At 36.5% G+C, this 16,698-nt stretch overlaps 1 protein-coding gene across 1 annotated transcript in view; it reads right to left on the bottom strand.

Moving 5' to 3' along the window:
• Positions 1-16,698, bottom strand: part of MYO9A (myosin IXA) — a 276,631-nt gene that overhangs the window by 36,521 nt on the left and 223,412 nt on the right. The window contains exons 36-40 of the mRNA XM_080807816.1: positions 10,181-10,373; positions 8,091-8,219; positions 7,205-7,310; positions 6,287-6,418; positions 5,432-5,555 (exon numbers count right to left, since the gene is read on the bottom strand). Coding sequence (XP_080663942.1) covers positions 5,432-5,555; positions 6,287-6,418; positions 7,205-7,310; positions 8,091-8,219; positions 10,181-10,373 — 684 coding nt within the window. The remainder of the gene's footprint in view (positions 1-5,431; positions 5,556-6,286; positions 6,419-7,204; positions 7,311-8,090; positions 8,220-10,180; positions 10,374-16,698) is intronic.

The raw sequence follows: 16,698 nt of genomic DNA, 5'->3' as shown, positions 1-16,698 counted from the left end.
GGTTCCCCTCCCTGCCACCCTCACCCCTCTGCTTTCCTCTCTGTCTACTTATGATCTCTGTCAAATAAATAAATAAAATCTTTAAAAAAAAATACCTGCTAGTAAGTACCAGAAATAAGAATACTTTTGTAATGAGAAAATCTTCACTCCCTGAACCCGATTCTTATTATGTCAAGTTACCTGAATGTCAGTGGTAGACTTAGATACCATACATTAACATGAGGAAATGATGAAACCATATGCTAGAGTCAAGTAAATCCACAATTGTAATACATCTTTCCTTTAGAGCTATTTAGAGGGTTTGTTTTTGGGGGTGGGGTTGTGGATTTTCTTTTCACTTTCTTGATGGTGTCCTTTATTATTTATTTATTTTTGCAGGCTACTTTTTTATGTCAGTAGCTGACATATAATACATCATTAGCTACATCAAAAACTAATGATGAGCTGCCACTTTTCAACTGATTCTTGGTTTTCCAATTATTAATACTTACCATTTGGAGGGACACTTCTAGCATCTTTTTAGTAGTCAATTGCAAAGATTAACTGCACAGATCTACCTATCCACGTTAATACAGAGTTGAAAGTATGCTAATTTCTAACAGAGGCATGCAGATAAGTTCTTTTTTTTTTTTTAAGATTTTATTTATTTATTTGATAGAGATCACAAGTAGGCAGAGAGACAGGCAGAGAGAGAGGAGAAAGGAGGCTCTCCACGGAACAGAGAGCCCGATGTGGGGCTCGATCCCAGGACCCTGGGATCATGACCTGAGCCGAAGGCAGAGGCTTTAACACACTGAGCCACCCAGGCACCCCAGGTAAATTCTTTAATAAGCCTACAATATGCAAAATTCACAAGTATTGCTACTTTAAGCCCAGCAGTAAAATCTTGAAAAAAGAGCAATTTATAAATTCCAAACTAAGTAAATAAAGTAACAACTGATTCTGTTTAAAAAATTAGAATGTTGTTTTTTTTTTTTAAAATGCCTTTCTTAGAAAGCTTGTTCTAACTAGGTATGTTATGAAGAAAAGCATTACATGGTCAAAGTTTTAGAAGTGCTACACATCATATCCCAAACTTTGTTTGGTTATGGGAAACTTTGTGTATAACATTTTTCAAGAGAATAATTTGTGAAGGTTTTACAGATTACTAAAATTTATTTCAAATTATATTCTTCATGTTATATTAGCTTAAATAGTTCTAAATCAACATTTATGCCTAGAACTATACCATAAATAAATAAAAAAACCATTTGTTACAGGAAAGGCATAACTGGATGAGACAATGAGCATATCATATTCCGAAATCCTAGTCTGGGAGTATCCTAGTCAAAGATTATGCTCCATAAACCTAATGGCCTTCTTTCTGCATGGTGGCAGAATAGATATTTTCAAATTCATTTCAAAGTCAATTGATCAGGAGTCAACCTACTTCAGTGATTTGAGTCAAGAGCCTTCTACCTAATATATGACTGCCAGTCTGGCTTATCTCAAATCCATTCTTCTTCAGAATGCTACCAGTTATCTTCTAAAAGACACACTGATGGTGACACTCCCCTACTTAAAAATCTTTCCATAGCTCCCAAATTTTCTTTCAAAGCAGCAAATTCAAAATTCTTAATGTTGTACTTCTGGTTCCCATCTACTTTTCCAAATTATTCTGCTGCTTTCACACTACCTGTTGTCCCAGTGCTAGCTACACAAGGTAGTTACTATTCACAGATTGTTATTTCATGTTTCCTTTCCCCTGGAAGTCTCTTTCCCCTCTTTCTTTTCTCCATTTGTTAGATTACTACTCATCTTTCAACACCCAAACCAATGACTATTCACACTGGCAATAATACAACATACTTTTCATAAATGCATTTAACTGTACATTTCAGAAGAGTCACTACTGTATTTAATTATGGAATAGAATTATAAATACATGAACACTATTGACTTTGATTAGTTTTTTTGTAGTGGATATGCTAAAAACTCACTGCTATCTCTCATAGATTTAATTCTTTTAATTCTTAGAGTCAATTCCATAGTTACTTACTAAATACTAAATATGTGCTAGATACGTCTTGTTCTTAAGACTGAGCTTACAGCCTTTACTACAGCTAAATGCAAAAGCAACGGTACATTAAGTAGGATTTTTCCTCCTGTTCCAAAATTCTGGCTAAGGCCAAAAGCTGAGGATAATTAAGTATCCCTTCTTTTAGCTTAAGAAGCCAAATGTAGTTGGTACCAACTTATTCTCTCAGGATTTAGTGAGAAGTACTAGTTTACTGAACCAGCTCCTATCATAACAATGATCATAACACTTTCCCCTCAGTGTGAATACAATGTGAATCTAAAAAGGTTAAAAAGAAAGAGGAGGTTACTGGACTTTAAGGGGAACACAGAGTTTATGAAAATAGGATATTCCCTTCCTATTTGGAGAAAAACGTTATTGTTATACCTGAATCCAGAGGGTGAGAATCAAAGTTTGAGGTTATCTAAAAGAAAGAAAGACCCATTTTTCATTCCCTATTTGGTTATATGTATAGGTAAATGAATTACTGATTTGCTCCTCCTATATATAAGGGAAAAGAGAAATAGGGAGAAAGTATGGTAAGGATGTGTCAGGTAGAGACATAGGCAAGACTATGTCCTGGTTCCTGGGGACTGATTCCAAGAGGTATGAAAAATGTAACCTTTCCCCCAATGGCCTACAGGCCCTACTGGGAGGTAGATTTCATTGTAAAGTCTCGAGGCAAAAAAAAGACATACACATCGGAGTCCCATGGTGTGAATGCCATCAACAGGTTTAGTCCATAGATGTAACCAAATCTTCCAAGGCATTGCCAATGCCTATAAAAATGGGACAGGATTGACCTTGCTTTTAGCAGGGTAAATGGAAGCTAACACTCACCTACATTTAGGCTACTGACAATGAGCTAGAACAGCAGTGTTGAACAACCAAGAAAGAGGACTGCCACCTCAACAGTGGGATAGCATGTAGAATTCTGCCTCCACGATTACTCCTCCTAGTTTCAACACCAGGAAGAAAAACAAGAAAAGGGGAGGGCAGACATGTGTGATACAAAGAGTCCACTCACCCACCCATAAGTTTTCAGCCCCAGATTAAGGTCTATACTGTCCTAGGAAAAACTGCTAAGAGTACTGAATCAACTCTGAGACTCAAGTTATAACACAAAGACAACTAATTCTTAAATACTGGCATGAAACTAGAGTGTTTAAACATTGCAGAATAGGGACAAGATGCTGCAAAGGCGATTGACATCCAATCAGAAAGGGGAGTCAAACATGGTAGAATCGGCAGGCAGTTACTAGGTAAAAAGGAAAACTGGCCGATGTTTATATCCCAGCAAAATGAGATCCTCAATGAACTGGTTACCAACAGATGGATAGCCTCTGAAATTAGTTTCCATATATACTGGTGTTCTTAAATCTGGGTATGAGCTCTATTATACTATGAAATATAAGTCTAGAACCAGTCTTACCCATTTTCTCACTACCATTTGCTGTTCTTTCTGAAAAACGGTAAGCAGGTAAAAGCCATACTTCTATGTTTGGGAACTCACCATCCAAGTCACAGATAGGAATGGACAAATAAGCATTACGAACGATGGAGGATGCTACAAGTAGCAATAGGTATTTCAAGTAATAAAGAGAAGGAAATGGATAAGAATAAAGTTCTTGAGCAGAAATTAATTTGATACTTCAATGCTTTCAAAGTTCACCTTTAAATGATCCAACCAAAGAAGAAATCCACAAAGTGGCTTATCTGACAAAGAGCAAAAACTAGTATATTGTAAGGGGACACTGTTCAACTGCATGATACAGAGAAAGACAAGTGAAGATTCTAAAGAGAGAGAGCAGGAGAAAAACAAGTGAAGGCTGGTCAGGAAGTGGGACCTAATGGGGGCTGTACATGGAGGGTGGACAGGCATGGATGATAGACAGAGCAGAACAACTCCTAGATGGATGAGAGACAATAATGTAAAGCGGCTGTGACACATTGCAATATTAATACATACCGAGACTGAACTGCGGGTAATGCTCATAAATCTAACTGCAATTAGTACAGGTTTCTGGATTAGGAAGGACATGAAAAGGAAAGCAGAAGGTTAGAATGTACATGTCATTGCCCCATTAAAAGAGAAGGTTTAATCTTTCAGAGGACCAAATATATCCGTCTTCTGAAGCACCAGTTTAAAAATTAAAAAAAAAAAAAAAAAAAAAAAAGCACCGTATGTCTAGCTGCTTTGAAAAGTAGCATTAGAGTAAAAGGCCTCTTCCCTTTCTTCTTCTAAATTGTGCCTCTTAGAACTGAGCTCCTGAAAATTCAGACTACCAGAAAGGGTTTCACTTTTAAATGGGGTCTCTGTTTTCATTTTCTCTTTCTTTTTTTTTTTCTGTTTTCATTTTCTAAGAAAAAGATTTTCAAATAATGTCCTACAATTAACTTCATTTAATACCTTTACTGCCTGAAAAACTCAATGTTTATGCTTGTTTTTGGATAAGACCCTTCACTAATTTAATCAACTGACATATTTGTTAGGATTTATTCTGTGCCAGGCAGTTTAAGTACTAAACAAAGAAACAGAGTTATTTTAATCTAAGTATAAATCATGAAGATACGGATGAAGCATTGCTGGGTCCATGGAAAAGCATGCACATGATGACAGGGAAGACTGTTCTTCTCGAGAGATTTACTGGGGATTGGACTGGGTCTTCATCACCACAGTTTTGTTTTACAGTTGAGGGGAGGGAAAGCAAATGATTAAACTTTAAGGCAGCAGCAGTTTTCCAGTTATCCAGACCCTACTGATGGTTGGTCATTAAGAACTGAAGTCACTGGGTCACTGGTTGCAAAGGAAGATGTTAAATGGGAGAGTGGGCAAATGGAGAAAATAAATGATCATCTTTGCAAGGCTTTTCCCAAAACCTAACAATCTAACAATAAACCCTTAAAAATGTTTATGTGATAACAGTCTACTCATAGATGGAGTTCCATTTCCTTATCAATCACATTCTTGGATATGATTAAGTTCTTTACATTGCAGAAGTACTGGCAGGAACATCAAAGGTGACATGGTTGAGGGTGGAACAGATGGTGGAAGGAAGTAGAGGAAAAGTCAGGATAGGTTAAATTTTCATAGGAAGGACAGAAAAAGAAAACGGGACAGATTATTAAACCACAACATTTTATCCAAATACTTGATTTTAAAAATCCTACACATTTAACTGCATATATTCTGTACAAATAAGGACTAAAAGATCAAACATAAGGCATCCACAGTACTCTGGGATAGAGTGGTTTCTTTTTACTGTTCCATGTGAAAAAGATTTGGAGAATAATCTCTCTCTACACCATAAATGCACACTTAAAACCCTCAGGAAGGCTCCCACTTACCCCTGAATTCCACATCTTACATCTTACCATTGATCTACGAATCAGTGACAGCCTGGTCTTTGCCTTATTCTCAGCAAATTCCAGGCTACTGATGTCTTTGAGACGAGCCTTGTATTTATTCATCTGTTCTACAACAATCAGCTCCACACAGCTGAAATAGGAGGAAAAAGAAAAAAACTGTTAAGAGCTGAAGCAAGTCAAATAAAGTACAGCCCTCCCAGACTGCTTTTCAGTTAAATGTGGCAGACGTTTGGAGGATGAAAGAAAAATCAACATTCCTTATTTTATGAGCTCTAATACAAGGTTTATATAATGGTGGTTCACAACTTTGGCTGCACTTCAGTATCCATCTGAGAAGCAATTATGAGTTGCAATGTCCAGGCTACACCCCAGATCAATTATATTAGACTCTCTAGGGATAGGACACAAAGACCAGGATTTTTTAAAGCTCCTTTTGCAGCCAAGGTTGTGAACCATTACTCTAGAAGGAAAGCAGAGGCCCATAAAAACAGGCTAAAGTGAAATACAGAAATACTGAAGTACTAAGGCCAAAGGGATTCAGAGCCAGTTAGACTAAATTATAGGAAGAGACAAAGTATATGTAATTTGGTAAAATGGAATTTGAAAATATTTTTAGAGACTATAAGCATTCCTAAAGAAAAGCTAAATTTAAAAAGACCCTTCAAACCAAATGATGTCCAGCTGAAGAGAATCTAAAGCGATTTTTCATCCTCAGCATAAGAAAACCCAACAGTGCCTAGTAACCTTCTTAAAAACATCTGAATTTATGAAACCATACACTATGTTTGATATCTGGATAAAGTGGCTACACTGACTCAAAAGTCCCTGGGGTCTTGTGGAGGTGACAGTAACTGGCCTTACGTGGTAGTCTTACTGATGTCCTGCACGCTTTGTAGTGGGTCAATGGTATCAGGGCATCGAAGAATGCAGGGGGCAAATACAATGGCCAAAGCATTAGCAGACATTCGATTAGTTTCTTCCTGTAGAGCAATCCTAAGGAATAAAAAAAATCATGGAAGTGGGGATTAAAAGAGACAGCAGTGAGGATATAGGCAAAGGACATGAGAGAAAGAAGATGTATGACATCTGCCGCAGAGTACTGGAAAGATACTCATATCAGTTGAAAGGAGACATCTGCAGACTTTCCCAAAGCTCTTCCTTTGCCTCTGGAAAATGCAATACAGGCCAGCAGAAAAATCCCAAGGGAAAAATCCCAAGGAAAATTTCTGACCCACTACCATACACCTGAGGAACGTATCTGAAGAATCCAGAGTAGAGACGATAAAGCATTCTCAGACAGTCATATCAGATATTCACCTAACATTTATGTAATATTTGCCAGAGATTTATCTATCAAAATAAGGATGGCTCTCTTCCGAACCACTGCAGATATTTATACTCAAAGTAGAGAGACCATCCTTAAGTCTCTTTGGTCAGTCAATTCTCTAAACCCTACCTCCTATGAATCACGTTGTATCAAGACATATACCTCTTTTCTACTTTCTAGTTCAAGAATGAGAACAGGCTAGGCTACACAGTGTCACCATGAGGTTGAAGTTGTGACATGGCTCAAATAGGGCAGAGAAGTCCCTGCCCAACAGTCCAACTCAGCTGAGGATTTCTGCTCCAAGGAATTGTAAGCTGTAAGCACCTGTTTGAGGCATTAACTTTATAAACAGGAAAAAGAAGATCTATCAGTTTTCCAAATGAAGGATTTCTTCACTTACTGGAAAGAATCCAAGAAAAACGATTATACATTCCCTTGCTCCTTGAAATTACCTGACTAGATGAAAGATGAGGCGTTCCAGTGTATTTAGATGAGTTCGGGAGAGTTGGTCAATTACAGAGTATACACCACGGATAGTTTCTTTCCTCTCCTGAAGGCCTAAAAAGATTAAGGACAGCCAGTAAGATTGAATACCCCCTCTCTTATGCTACATCTTCCTCCTAAACAGATTAGGTTGCAGGGAAGCCTGATTCTAAATTTTAAAGTTTTAGGAGAGGCAGGTGTACCTGTATGGCAGGAAGAGAGCAGCTCCATTACCACTAATCTTCCTTTGCTTGAGTTCTATATCCATTAAGCAGTCTCAGGAGTTTTAATCTATATCCCAGTAATCCTCATTAGAGCAAAGGGAAAGAGATGTCCTAGTTCTTTTAGACATTTTGTGGCAGATTGATTCCCTAGTAATTAATTGCCAGGCAATTTATAAATTGGTCTTATGGGAATTTGGGAATATGGGAAGTCATGCCTCAGGGCCTAAATACTTTGAAGCAGGCCTCCAGCAACATTCTACATATCTGCAGCACTGAAAAACTAAACTCCATCACCTGGTAGGGTTGGCATAAAATAGACAGCAGAGTTCTTGCCTAGATTCGCAATGTAAATAACATAAGCCAGCCCTTGTTAGTATTGAAACCTCTTTGTGAAAAGCAATGAAGTGATGTACTCAGAAAACTTTTAGGAGACTGGCATTTTAATGAATCTCTCAAAACTCAGTATTTGACTAGATGAGAATACACCATAAGTTCTGTATTGACTGTCAAAAGCTTACTTTTGAATCTGTATGGACTAAACCATTAGAGAATGGCTAAATAATTTATAATAAAGACAGCATTCCTTTCCCAAGTGTAGGCCTTCCCTCGAATCCAGGAAGCCTGTGCTTACCCATAGCTCGAAGAAATTCCTCATAGAGCTCAAAGGTCATGAGTGGATTGGGCAAATCACGAAGCCATTGTTTGAATACACTTGCAATGACATGTATGTTATAGTCATCCAGGTTTACACTCTCAGCATCTATTTAGAGACATGAGTTAAACAACAAAGCCCAAACATACAAAGAGTTTCAAATAATTCACTTTCAAAACTATCAGCACCAAAAGAAGCCTTCATGTTCTTAATCAAACTAGTATCTTCTACGATCTAATTCCATGCTTTGTAACAGCACCTCTAACTGTGGTCAAGGAATAGGTTTTTTGTTTTCCAAATCTCTTGCAGACTGACAGGTATGTAAAATAAAATATCACATGCTTTCACGTTAAATAACTGTTAAATACCACTATAAATGTTCCTAAATGCTTGCTCTTAGTTTCTGTACTTACACTGTGGATTGATCTGTGAGCCACGCTTTGAGTAGCAATGTTTTGGACAGCAGCTGGGAAAAAGGCCCAGAAGACATTTTCTAAAAGTAACGCTAATTTTAAGTCATTTTTAAGGGTGAAAGGACAGTAATAAGTGAACACAGGAAATGTAATGAACATACTTTTACTCTCTTACTCTGTTTTCACTTATAAACTCCCCAAGGTTATACAAAAGAAATGACTGGGAGGATGTAGGATGAATGATTTTTAACTTGTGCTGAGTACAAGGTACAAGAGAGACGAGTTGTTGTCAACTGCCTTTAACCTAGAGTAGATGGAATCTCTGGTAGGCAGGATGTCCTGCTTGAGTTTTACCAGGCATTTTGTGTTGTTATTTTCATACTGACTAAATATGAGCTGCTCTCTCCCTGGTTTGCTCATTAAAACACAAAACAAAACAGGGGTGCCTGGGTGGCTCAGTGCGTTAAAGCCTCTGCCTTCGGCTTAGGTCATGATCCCGGGGTCCTGGGATCGAGCCCTGCATCAGGCTCTCTGCTCAGTGGGGAGCCTGTTTCCTCTCTCTCTGCCTGCCTCTCTGCCTACTTGTGATCTCTCTCTGTCTAATAAATAAATAAAATCTTTAAAAACAAAACAAAACAAAAAACTATAAGGAAAAAGCATGTGGGTAGCTTTTGGAGACACAGAGATAAACTTTGTATTTAAGTGTGATTCAAAACTATCATCTATTTCAGGGTGCCGGTGGCTCAATAGGTTAAGCGTCTGTCTTTGGCTCAGGTCATGATCCCAGAGTTCTATTCAGCTGGGAGTCTGCTTCTCCCTCTGTCCCTCCCTGCTCCCTCTTGCTCTCTAGCTCTCAAATAAAGAAATAAAATCTTAAAAAAAAAAACCAAACAAACCAAAAAACAACAACAAAATCTATTCCTTCCCTATAGTAATAAAGAGTAGAAGTTGACAATGACACCAAAGTCCCAACTCCTGCATATACATTTGAGGCTATATACATTTGAGGCTATAGCTCTACACAGGTACATGTTCAATCCACTAATTAACAGTTTAAATAACTATGTCATGAATGTAGGAAGGTGAGGACATGCATCAGAAAGACACTTGAAGTCAGAGTAATAAAGATTAATAGACAGGAGTTTAGATTATGAATTCAGAACATCTAGGGTTAAATCCCAGCTTCATCACTTATTGGTGGTGAGTCTTCGGGCAAGAAACTCTGTAAGCCTCAGTTTCTTTCTCTGTAAACAGGGATAATAATCCCTAATTCACAGGACTGTTGTGAAGATTAGCATAAAAATATCAGCACATTACATCATCATCAACAGATCATCATTTAATTTCCCTGAAGCTAAACTTTCTCCTTTTTAAATTACGGATACCATGATCTTACCAAATTGTTAAGAATTTAAATGAGAGCTATGTCAAGTACCTAATAGTGCCTTGTACAAATGATACACTCAATATGTATTTGCCAAATTGACCACACAAAAACAAAGACTTTTAGAAAGCCACAAAATGATTAACAAGCACCACAGAAAAGATGGCATTCTTCCAGATGCAAAAAAATAACATGTAATGAAAACTTGAAAAGCATGACAAGATCTATTTAAATAAAAGCATTTGGTCTTGATTTGAAGAGCGCCATCTTACCTGTATCTAGACCTTGTCGAAGCTCCTTGATTTTATTAGTTGAACCAGACTTTCGATAAATCCCTTCTGTGTACAGTCCATGCATTTCAATGTAGTTTATGAGCTTTTCCACCACTAAAGGAACAGTTCGTTCTTCACTGGTCAAACGGGACAATTCAACCCCGAATTGTCGAGATGACAGCTCTGGATCATACTAAATGGAAGATAAATTTTTGTTTCCAAATACATTCAAACATCTTTAAATGTGTTTAACCAGTTATTTATGAGGAACTACTTTTTATTTCCCTGAAGTTTCATGAGCATAGTTTTAAGAGTTGGAGCTAAAGGGAATTATGGTTAATACTGACAATATATATTAAGTCAGAGGTTAGCTTCAATCCTTTCCCATCAGGAATCCACTCAAAATATAATGGGATAGAGAATGAAGGCAGTGGCAACAAGGTTACTGTTTCCCTTCCTCTTAAAAAGCTCTTCATGTAAAGTTGGGATTTGGACAAGGGAGAAAGGGGATAGACTTTGTATGCCAAACATTTACCAAGTACTGCTAGAAAGTCTGGTTTGTTATAAATTAGAACTGTAAGTAATTTCTGATGCTTAAGAATGCTTCAATGTTCATGTAAACTTTAGGGATGTTTAACTGAACAACGATATCATAGCTAAAGGCAGAGGCACACAGATGGGCCCACAATTCGTGTTCGAGCCTTTTCTTATTTACTTTAATAGTGTATCTGATATCATACATAACCTTACTAATTATAGCTTATGCAACTGCAAAAGACTTATCCTGAAGATTATTTGAAGTAATTCACAAAAAAGAAAAACTCCAGATATTACCTCTGAGACTGAAACCTTTTTTGTAAATCTTTTTTGTCTCTTCCTTCTCCTGCATCATTCTCCTTCTCTACACAACACACATTCTCTCCTTTAGACCTCAGTCAATCAGTGCCAAGTTCTTGTGGTCAGTCAGCACACCCTATTTTTTCTTTTCTATTCTATTGCCACCACCCTATTTCAAACTTACATGACCGCCCACTTAGACGATTTCCAACAGCTTCTTAGTGAATTTCCCCACATCCATTTTCTCCCCTTTTAATATACTGCATAGTATACACAATCCAGTTTCCTAAAAACTAGTGGTTAACTAGTATATATCAAAATAAGGTGTAAATATTCTTGAGTCTAACATTCAAGATATCAAGAATTGATCCTAATTTCCCCTTCCAGTCTTATATTAGTACATTAGTCCTTTATGTGCTGTGTAACAGGAAAACAAAATCAAGTAAGAGAAGATAGTCTTCACCCTAAGACTAGTGTTAAGACTAGTAGTGTTAATGCGTGGTGATAAGTAAACAGAACAACAGATTTATTAGGTAATATGGAACCATGGAAGTAAAACATCTGGATTGGGAAGGATTGGGCTGGTAACTACTGATGACCTTGAGAAGACCTGATGCCTGCCTAACCTAACTGTTAGAAAGCAAATAATACGTAAGAAGAAAGGGCAAGAACTTTTTGGGCACGGAAAACACAGAACAAAGTTGGGCAAAACAAACTATAAGTAATCTGATATGGCTGAACTAAAAATAAGAAAACACTAGACAGGGAGATTACAAAAGGCTTCAAATACTAAGGCACAGACTTTGGGTCTTGTCCTGACAGCTAAAGAAAGGCAGCAGGGACTTTTAAGTAGGGAAAACATAAGTTTTATATTATTATGCAATTTCACCTATATATACTCTGCATTCCAGCGCTTAATTCTTAAGAGAATTAATAGCATGTCTACTTTGAAGCATGTTAAGTTATCTTAATATAAAGCAGTATCTCTGAAAAGTTTCTCCAGGTCTGAGATAGAAGAGAAAGGACACTTAGATATTTAGAGGTTGCAAATTAAAGTTTTGTCTTGTCACTATATTAGGTTATTTATATAATTTCATATTTGCAACAGAATTATCATTTTTCTACCTCACAGCATTCTTATAAAGATTAAGTAACAGATGAAGACACATAGTACAGTATCTGATATATGGCAAATGCTCAATAAACTGTTAAAGAAATACCGCTCGCTACAATGATTAAAACAAACTTCAAACTTCTTGCTGTTATTGTGACATAAACATGCATATATATACACACATACATAATCTATTTATTTAAATGTTATGGCTATTCCCAGAGCATTAGCAATGTCAATTAAGATCTGTGAAAGCAAAAAGAACCCAAAATACTGGAGGGTATTAAAATTTTTTTTAAATCATTTGATTTGAAACCAACTAATTTAAGGCAAACATGTTAAAAAATTCTATTTCTTAAAATTAAGAGAAATTAACTTCACTATTTTCAACTGAAAAAAAATTTAATTGGGTCTTCTTTGTAAAAACAATATACGTGGGGCGCTTGGGTGGCTCAAGTCAGTTAAGTAGCTGACTTTGGCTCAGGTCATGATCCCAGAGTCCTGGGATCGAGCCCCGTGTTGGGATCCCTGCTCAATGGAAAGCCTGCTTCTCCCTTCTGCCTGCTGCTCTGCCTACTTGTGCTCTCTCCCTATTTCTCTGTCAAATAAATAAATAAAAAATCTTTTAAAAAAACACAAAAAAGCCCAACATATGTTTTTATAGTTATTTTCCCTCCAAACTACCTTATATATTTTAAATAAAAATTCGCTGAAGTATGACATACATACATAAAGGTATACAAACTGTAAGTGTACAGCTTGACAGACTTTGACAAAGTTGATGCACACTTGTTATCAGGACCCAAGTCAGGAAACAGAATACAATCAGCAGTATGAAATTCTCAAAACCATCCCAGCCACTCTGTATTTTCACAAATAACCAGTGTATGTGCTCCTATCAGTAGAAATTAGTTTTACCTACTTTTGAACATTATATTAATGGTATCATATAATATGTATACCATGAGTTACCTTCATCCATTCTTGAACTTTATATAAATAAAATAATATGGTATGTGCTCTTTAGTTTCTGGCTTCAACATCATGTCTGTGAGTAAAAATAGTTAAAGCTCATATAGTATTCTATTATATAAATAGTTGACCCTTGAACAAGGGTTGAACCATACACGTCCAATTATACGTAGATTTTTTTCAATAAATACAGTATGGGGCACCTGGGTACCTCAACTGGTTAAGCTTCTGCCTTTGGCTCAGGTCATGATCTCAGGGTCCTGGGATGGAGCCCCACATCAGGCTCCCTACTCAGTAGGAGTCTGCTTGTCCCTCTCCTTCTGCTCTTCCCCATCGTACTTGAACTCCCTCCCTCTCAAGTAAATAAATATAAGCTTTAAAAATAAATAAATACAGCCCTGAAATGTATTTTCTTTCCTTATAATTCTCTTAACATTTTCTTTGCTCTAACTTACTTTATAGTGCAAATACAGTATATAATACATATAACTTACAAAATATGTGTTAATCAACAACAGGAGGCTATATAAGTAGTTAAGTTTTGGGGGAGTCAAAAGTTATAAACAGATTTTCCACTGTGTGGAGCATGTTGTTCAAGAGTCAATCATATACCATAATTTTTTTTATACCATAATTTACTTATACATTCTACTGCTGATGGACATTTAGTTTTCTTCTAGTTTGGGGATAGGTTGGTATTGATAAGAATGCTCTTTTGTCTTTTGGCACAAACATCTATGTATATTTGTTGGGTATGTATCTGGGAGTGGTACTCCTGAGTCATCAGAAATCCTTATGTTCAGATTTGATAAGGACTGCCAAGTAACTTCAAGATTACTTACACCAACTTATACTCTTGCCAGTAATGTATTAAAGTCCAAGCTCCTCTACAACCTTGTTAGGACATTTTTCATTTTATCCGTACAAGTGGGCATATATCTCACTATAGTTTCAATTTGTATTTCCCTGATGATTAAAACCTTTTCATGTTTATTGGTCTTTTGTCAAGTGCTTGCTTAAGCCATGTGCTCATTTTTCTACACAGCTGACTACCTTTTTTACTGATTTTTTAGGTGCTTTTTAGATACTGTAGATCCAAGATGGATGTATGAACTGCAAATGCATTCTCCTACTCTGTGGTAGATTATTTTTTGTTGGTTTGTTTGAATGAGTGAGTTTTGAATTTTATCTAGTGTTTTTCCTCTTTAATATTTTTTATTTGTTCAATGTGAATTATATCACTTCATGTTTTTTTTCAGGGGGAAATTTTTTCTCATTAATCCTAATTATAGTATAGTTAACATACACTGCTACATTACTTTTAGGTGTACAATATAGTGATTCAACAATTCTATACATTACTTAGTGCTCATCATGGTAAGTATACACTTAAACCTCTTCACCTATCTCACCATACCCCAACCAAGCTCCCCTCTGGTAGCCATCAGTTTGTTCTGTATATTTAAGAGCCTGTTTTTTGGTTTGTCTATTTTTTTCTTTCCTTGTTTTGTTTCTGAAATTCTACATCATATGGTACTTGTCTTTTTCTTACTTCAGAGTTAGGATTATACCTTCTAGACCCATCCATTGTTGTTGCAAATGGCAAGATTTCATTTTTTATGGCTGAGTAATATTCCATTGTGTATATATACCACATCTTCTTTATGTGTTCATCTATCAATGGGCACTTGGGTAGCTTCCATAATTTGGCTATTATAAATAATACTGCAATAAACACAGGGGTGCATATATCTTTTTGAATTAATGTTTTCATATTCACTGGGAATACGAAATAGGGGAATTACAGGATCATGGGGTAATTTTACTTTTAGCTTTTTGAGGAAACACTATACTGTTTTCCAAGGTGGCTGCTCCACTTTGCATTCCCACCAACATTGCACAAGGGTTCCTTCTTATCCATATCCTTGGCAACACTTGTTATTTCTTGTGTTTTTTTCAGTTTTAGCCATTCTGATGGGAATGAGGTGATATCTCACGTGCTTCTGATTTGCATTTCCCTAATGGTGAATGATGTTGAGCATCTCTTCCTATGTCTGATGGCCATCTGCATGTATTGTTTGGAAAAATGCCCTTCATTTTTGTTTTTGTCTGATTGCTGTGACAAGGACTTCAAATATCATGTTGAATAGAAGTGGTGAATGTGGACATTCTTGTCTTGTTCCTGACCTTAGAGGAAAAGCTCTCAGTTTTTCCCCATTGAGTATAGGTTAAATGTGGGTTTTTCATTTGTGGCCTTTATTACATTGAGGTATGTACCCTCTAAACCTACTTTATTGAAGGTTTTTTATCATGAATGGATGGGATACTTTGTCAAATTTTTTCTGCACCTATTGCAATGATCATATGGTTTTTATACTTTCTCTTACAGACATGATATATCAAATTGATTTGCAAATACTGAACCACCCCTATATCCCAGGAATAAGTCCGACTTGATCATGGTGAATGACTTTTTTAATGTATTGTTGAATTCACCTTGCTAATATTTTGTTGAGGATGTTTGCATCTATATATACCAGGGATATTTGCCTATAGTTCTCTTTTTCTGTACTATCTTTATCTGGTTTTGATATCAGGGTAATGCTGGCCTCACAGAATGAATGTGAAAGCTTTCCTGCTTGTTGTTTAGAATAGTTTAAGAAGAATAGGCATTAATTATTCTTTAGATGTTTAGTATATTTCACCTGTGAGGCTGTCTGGTCCTGGACTTCTTTTTGTTTTTTGTTTTTGATTACTGATTTAATTTCATTGCTTATAACTGGTCTGTTCAATTTTCTATTTCTTCCTGATTCAGTTTTGGAAGGCTATATATTTCTAGGAATATATTCATTTCTCTAGGTTGCCCAATTTGTTGGCATACAATTTTTCACAATGTTCTCTTATTATCCTTTATATTTCTATGCTGTCAGTGGTTATTTCTGCTTTAATTTCCAATTTTGTTTGAGTCCTTTTTTACGTTTTATGAGTCTGGTTAAAGTTTTATCAATTTTGTTGATCTTTTCAAGGAACCAGCTCCTGGCTTCATTGATCTATTCTATTGGTGGTTGGGTTTTTTTTTGTTTGTTTGTTTGTTTGTTTTTAGTTTCTATTCATTTATTTCTGCTCTAATCTTTCTTTCTTCCAGTTTTCGGTTTTGTTTCTTCTTTTTTAGTTCTTTTAGGTATAAGGGTAGGTTGTTTATCTGACATATTTCTTGCTTCTTGAAGTAGGCCTATATTGCTCTAAACTTCCTCCTCAGAACAGATTTTGCTGCCTCCTAGAGATTTTGGACTGTTTGGTTTTTCATTTTCATTTATCTCCATGTATTTTTTTTTTTAAAGATTTTTATTTATTTATTTCACAGACAGAGATCACAAGTAGGCAGAGAGGCAGGCAGAGAGAGAGAGAAGCAGGCTCCCTGCCGAGCAGAGAGCCCGATGCGGGGCTCGATCCCAGGACCCTGGGATCATGACCTGAGCCGAAGGCAGAGGCTTTAACCCACTGAGCCACCCAGGTGCCCCTCCATGTATTTTTTTAAACTTCTCTTTGATTTCTTGGTTGACCCATTCATCATCTAGTACCAGGTTATTTAACC

This window comes from Martes martes (assembly GCF_963455335.1).
Source record: "Martes martes genome assembly, chromosome: 7".
NCBI lineage: Eukaryota > Metazoa > Chordata > Mammalia > Carnivora > Mustelidae > Martes > Martes martes.
The sequence above is the reverse complement of the archived record's forward strand: the minus strand, read 5'-3'. Positions and strand labels throughout refer to the sequence as shown.